General features: G+C 31.6%; 1 protein-coding gene across 1 annotated transcript in view; it reads right to left on the bottom strand.

Moving 5' to 3' along the window:
- Positions 1 to 4,527: 4,527 nt before the first annotated feature.
- The window catches only part of LOC111620026 (pre-mRNA-splicing factor 38A-like), a 19,329-nt gene continuing 17,110 nt past the window's right edge, over positions 4,528 to 6,746 (bottom strand). Inside the window, 5 exon segments of the mRNA XM_023361870.1 lie at positions 4,528 to 4,807; positions 4,898 to 5,165; positions 5,232 to 5,330; positions 6,478 to 6,563; positions 6,650 to 6,746. Of these exon segments, the coding sequence (XP_023217638.1) occupies positions 4,647 to 4,807; positions 4,898 to 5,165; positions 5,232 to 5,330; positions 6,478 to 6,563; positions 6,650 to 6,746 (711 nt within the window). The 3' untranslated portion in view covers positions 4,528 to 4,646.

Here is a 6,746-nt window from a genome sequence, read left to right as displayed (position 1 = left end):
GTAGTCCGGATAAGGAAAAATCCGGATAATCGAAACAAATACTTTAATTCGTCTTTTGATGATAATACAACACGTTTTCTTTTGGATGACATATCGGCAATATTAAAAGTAAATACTGTATTTAAATGGTGATCAAACTTTCAAGAAACAAACGTTCATATTGAATTTGGACTACTACCGACCAACGCTAACAGACTACTTATTGTTTAAAAGGCCCTCTGGTGGCGCAAGAAGACGGATTTTATAAAATAAAAAGCAGTTGAAACTGCATTTTTATGAATAAAAATTTGACAAACTATTTATCGTTTTATGACGAGTAAAATTTTTTCGTCGCGTTCGCGGCTTTTAAGTAATGCATAGACCTTCGAGGCGCGAGGCCCTTCAGACCGCGAGGCATAGGCTGTGGCCCACGTCGTTCATGCCTTACGCCGCCCTTGGTCATAGAAATGATGTAATTTGAATATAAATTATTTATAAATACGTATGTCAAGTTATATTTTTATTACTACGTAAAATATATTTAAGAGTTTACGACCACTGTGCTGGGTGAGACGTTGTTGAAACAAAAAAAGTTATGCATTCCATCACGTACATAAACAGTGTCGTAATTCGCCAAGTGCAAATCAGCAAATTCGTAAAATTTTTGTTTATTTTGAACAATCCGGATAATCGAAAATCCGGATAATGGAGGTCCGGATAATGGAGGTTCTACTGTAATTTGATTTATTAACGTTTATTGTTTATAGCAAGTGAAGAGAATTTTCTTTAAATGGCTTTAACGTTGTGAAATAGAGTCTACATTACATCTATTATTATTTCTTACACACGAAAAACAGTTTTTTTAGACAGTCTTGAATGAATAGTGTAGTCTTAAGGGACTTTAACATTATGATTTGCATTTAGATCAGTCTAGATAAAAGTTTATTCAAGAAAAACCAAAGCTTTAATTTGGATTTTTTCTTACAGCTGTGGCAATTGTATGTATTTAAATGTATTTGAGAATGTATTTAAAAATTTTTAATGCTTTCAAATTTCACGTTAGAATTATTATTGGCATATTTGTTTTCATATACAAAGTATATTGACAGTCAAAACTTTCTCTTAAGCATGCGGCGCATGCTAAGCAAGCTCAGAGAATTTGCCCCTGGTTGTATCTATAGTTGTTAGTAAAAATCACACCTCAAAAATCCAGTGTTTCATTAGTTGAAATTTGCAGACACGTGTCAAAAAACGACATGAGCAGAACTACAAAAAAAAAAAAAAACGAAACCTGTTATAAACGGAAGGGTGCACGAAGATCGAGTTACGAAGGTGATTTGCTAGCATCTTCAAGGGGTGGGAAATGTGTTCGATTTCTTGCATTTATAATATCTTTTATGATTTAGGCGACTAATAAAAATCGATATAGGAATTTGTCTACTTTGTAGTTATCAAGTAGGTGTAAATTTTCGAACATTTTTGATATTTTTTAAATAAATATAATGAAAATTACACCTAGGCCACCATAAAGCTGTTCAGACCATAAATGACGTCATAAATGCTTGAATATCGCATATCTTCTCACACTTTAAAGTGGCCGGCAAATCTCCTTTTGTTACGATGTCGGAACCGTTTTAAGTTTATTTTTCGTTACTACTGTACTACGGTTCTTGAACAACTCGGAAAAAGTTATGGTTTCTTGGTACCGTAAGCTTAATTCCAACAATAAAACAGAAGTTTAATAATATTAATATGTATGACGATAAGCAATGATAGAAAACACTAATCTGGTAAAGTTGTCAAACAGATAAAGAGTAGGCTTATTGTTCTGCTTTTTACTATCTGCCCTCCTCCCCATTCCTATTTTCATTGCTTTTATTTGATGCCTACGATCAAAATTCGTCCTCCGAAAGAGTATTTGAACCGATTCTTTTAGTTTTAAAATATTTTGTACGAAATTAATTCTTTCGTTATATTCAAGGCGCGACTTAACGTTTTCGTAAGATTGGTTATGGACGACGGCGTCGGTTATTTAGAAATAAATATAATAGATGTCCTATTTGAAGGGTTTGGGGATTGTAAAAATGACCGTTGAGTAGGGGTGTCCACTATTCGGCAGTGTACGTTAATGGAAGTTTCACTGTATTATGATTTCTTGTTTACAGATCTGACATAACTTTGGAATTGTAGTTTGTAGCCAGAAAAAGATTTCCAGAAGCATTTTTAGAGTGAGAAAATATAAACTTTTAAGTCGCCTTTTATTTTATTTTATTTATAATTCCGCCTTATACTCTTACTTTAGAGCATTCTGTTCTAAACGTTATCGTATTTTATTATTTTTTTTAATGGATAAAACATTCATTTGTAACTAAGATGTCTATCTCCACGTTTTGAGACCTCTTGAATACAAAAAATTAAAAATTCCGTGGATGTGCGTGTTGACGTCTATTTCGCTTAAAATCTCAGGGGGATAGAATCTCATTAATGTTTAAGAAACGAAATTTGGCATGGTGGCTTGTATATGAGGGACGTTGATGCTATTAAATTTTAGTGAAAGATCGAGAGGGTGAGGAGATTGAGGGGATCCTAAATCTCGAGAAGGGTAGAACTTAATTAATAACGAATAAAATCTTCATTAACATTTACACTTTTATAAAACTCATCCCTACCCTCAAAATTAAGCTTTTTGCCATTTTATAGTACAGTAGAGCGTCGATTTTTCGAAAGTCAATCATCCGAAAGAATTCCAGTCGGCAAATTTAAATTTTCGCTAGTGCTGTGGCGCTGCAATCTTCGGCTATTTCTCGGGCTACTCAAATATTTTACGTTTTTGATACTAAATTAACATCTGAAGTATATTTTTTTTATTATTTATATATTTTTTAATATATTTATTTTGTTTGTACAAAATAAAAAAAATAATTTTTAACGATACAATAGTCTTGTTAGGCTTAACATCGACGAAAATTCTACGCGAAGCGACACGCAACGGATAAAAATTTCGACATTGGATATGTTAAACTATTTTTTCGTACGTAAATCAGTTATCCGGACAACCCCAGTCCCAATTGATTAGGAAAATCGACGCTCTACTGTAATTGCAAATATAAAGATTTTATAACAAAATCTGATAACAGATGGCGCCACACGCAATTTTATTTTTTGCTTAATACAGTAGAGCGTCGTTTATCCGAAAGCATTCCAGTCGGCAAATTTAAATTTTCGCTAGTGCTGTGGCGCTGCAATCTTCGGCTATTTCTCGGGCTACTCAAATATTTTACGTTTTTGATACTAAATTAACATCTGAAGTATAATTTTTTATTGTTTTTATATTTTTCAATAAATTTATTTTGTTTGTACAAAATAAAAAAATAATTTTTAACGATACAATAGTCTTCGTTAGGCTTAACATCGACGAAAATTCAACGCGAAGCGACACGCAACGGAGAAAAATTTCAACATGGGATAAATTAATATATTTTTTCGTACATGATTCGTTATCCGAAAAATAAGTTATCCGAACCACCCCAGTCCCCAATTGATTCGGATAAACGACGCTCTACTGTAAAAGGTTTTTGTAAAAAAAACTCATAACATCCGGGAAGTTACGCAACTCTCGTTGCTAGATGTTTTTAGTATCTGTTTTTAACATAATTACTGACTTTTAGTTGTAGTTTCTTCTAATTTGTCAATTACGTGATATACTGTCTATACAAATTATACGGCATCTTTATTACCCTCTAGAAGTGCAAATTGACAAGATTCATAATTAAAAATGAATAAATGATGTTAAAGAATTTAATTATCTCAATAAACGATAAGTTTAATTTGTAAAGAAGAAAATATGTAAATTGCATTAGCATACATATTCACAAAATTAATAAGTAATTTTATAAATGAAGTGATGAATGTTTTGGAAAATTTCCAAAATATTTGAATAAATATATTAAAGTATGATAATTATTTTAGTAACTATAATTCATTTATCATAATTCATGTAAATAGAAATTTAATTAAGCGGTACTCTGATAAGCAGTTTGTTAAGCTATTGATTGTTGTGCATCTGATTCAAATATAATGAAAACTATATCAGACAATTATTATAGTTTATTGTATAATAAGTATTCTAAATAGATTTTTAGAATCCTTCCTCTTTAGAAGAACTTTATGCAACCAATTTATGTCCATTGTCTATAATCATAAAGAAAAAAATATTTCTCTAAAAATTTTAATTGACAATCTTGGTGATTTTTGCTTATAATTTTAGAAATATTCAAAATATTGACAATTAATAAAATTCTTTTGGTGCACAATTATCAGTTTGCATATAATGGTAATTATTATACAATTATTTTTTGATGGTAATATATGAATAAAGATTAGAAAATATTCAAATTTTTAAATGATTTCCACTTACTTATTTAAATAATAAACCATATGGAAAATATAAAAGGTAATTATGAATTTTTAAAAATTAATTTAAGTTATATTTGTATAACTGATATATGTTTTAAAAAATATTTAGTAAAAATATTTTTAGTTAAGCATTTTAATTATAAAATTACAATTCCTGTACAACAAACTAAAAATGAACAAGATTTAAAAACAATTTTAAATGATCATTTGACAGTTATGATTTATTTATTATGTGATGTTATGTACAAAATCTATGGTCGTAATGGAGGTAAGCCAAGTTTAGCACGAAGTGCATTTGCTTCAGCAATCTCATCATCTCTACTTTCTCCCCTTCCCCGATCTCTTCGTTCTCTATCACCTCGATCCTTTTCTTTTTCCCTTCGACTGTGTTTACTTGATTTTTTCTTATGTCCTAGATTATTGTTAATTTTGGATAAATTTTAATATAGAATTATAGATTATATATTAGAATTATATATTTTACATGTTTTTCAATTATTACCTGGTGATCTTGATCGATGTCTTCTGTCTTTATCACGAGTTTTATCACGATCTTTTCCCCTCTCTCTGTCCCTTTCTCGGGAACGACTCCGACGCCGGTGTCTTTCTCTGGATCTTGATCTTCTTCGTGAAGAATGCCCTCGTTTGTGAGGAGACCTACTTCGACTACGTCTGTGACGAAGTGGAGAAAGATTTCTCTTATTCTTATCATCGTCTCTTTTTAAATGAAGTGGAAGACGTCTATCTGGCGTTAAGCTTCTTCTCATGTCCTATATGAATAATTCATTGATTATAACAATATTTAAATTTTATAATAGTATTTTTCATCTTTTTACCTTATCCTCATCGTCATCTGATTCAACATCATCAAGATCATCATCCAGAGCACTAATTCTAGGTTCTAAATCATTACACTCTTCCAAAACTTGTCTTTTCTGTATGAAAAATTAACATAGAGTGAAATGAAACTGTACCAAAATGACTTAAAACTAGTGTTGTAACGAATAGTATATGCGGCCTCAGGCCGAATACCGAATATTCGGCCAGGAGCGTGGCTGAATAGCCAAATATTCAGCTTGATTAACGCACGTACGAAAATTGGCACGCAAACCACATTATGGCAAGGATCCTGCTCTCTATTGCCACTACGCTTTGCCAATCGCGTTAATTCTTGGCAGTTGTAGCTGACAGACAAGAGTGTCATGGAAGTATGTGATAAATGATGATATCAAATGTGGATAACAATGAAATGACCTACACATGTAAATAACGGAAAAAGAACAGAGAAGAACCGCGAAGTAAAAATGTGAAAATAAATATGAAATTGAGTCGATAACATAATCAAACAAGTTGAGGCAGCTTATTGGCACGAAATTCTCGGCCGTCAATGCCAAACAATTGTTGTCATAGTCTTTGGAAAGCTAAATGCTTGTAACGTAAGTCACTTAGCGTGCACAGGCGAAAGCCTGGGGCCGTTCGGGCTATTAAGCTGTCTTGAATCTGTGAAATCATAACTGACTTATATCGACGTCCTATCCGTCTCTTTTCTCCGTTATCACCAGGATGAGTCACGTAATTGTAAAATGGGAACTCTACAACGGAAAAGTGACGAATCGAAAGTATCGTGAGTGCGTATTATGATGTATGCACAGGCATACATCATAATACGCACTAATCATAAAGAAAAAGGGAAGAGCAAAGACGAGCGCTTAAAAACAAGGATAGGCAGGGTCAGATCCTCAGATGTGCGAGGGTTTTCCAACGATAGACGTGTACAGTACATGTGCTGATCTTTGTAATTATAAATTGTGAATACATGTGACTAATATTATTTTCTTTTTTATTTTGTGCATGTTACAAGTTATAAATAAATATAAACAAACAACACTAACTCGATAACATTAAATCTAAATACCAAAATGATTAATTTACTGTGTTCTTGTTATTTATTACTCCTGTTTTTAGGTATTCGGCCAAATAGTGATTAAATATTCGGTATTCGGCCGAATAGTGAAAAATAGGCCGAATACTGAATAGTAACCGAATATTCGTTACATCACTACTTAAAACTCATCAACTTACCTGTATTCTTGGTAGAATAATATCACAAACTCTTTCTTCATGTAATAGTTCATCAATAAATTCATCCATATGAACTATTTCAAATGCTATAATATAGATTAACCAGTTATATTAATTAATATTTTTAAAACTGATCAAGTTTTTAAAGAAAAAGCAATTAATTTTTACCTACCTCCTAATCTGTTTTGTCTCCGAAGTTTTCTGTAGTCATTATACAATGGTTCCAAATATTTGTAGCAATCAAGAGAAGTTCCAACTAATCTCATATA

This window comes from Centruroides sculpturatus, unplaced genomic scaffold (assembly GCF_000671375.1).
Source record: "Centruroides sculpturatus isolate CEXI.00-Female unplaced genomic scaffold, Cexi_2.0 scaffold12, whole genome shotgun sequence".
NCBI classification, from domain to species: domain Eukaryota; kingdom Metazoa; phylum Arthropoda; class Arachnida; order Scorpiones; family Buthidae; genus Centruroides; species Centruroides sculpturatus.
The sequence above is the reverse complement of the archived record's forward strand: the minus strand, read 5'-3'. Positions and strand labels throughout refer to the sequence as shown.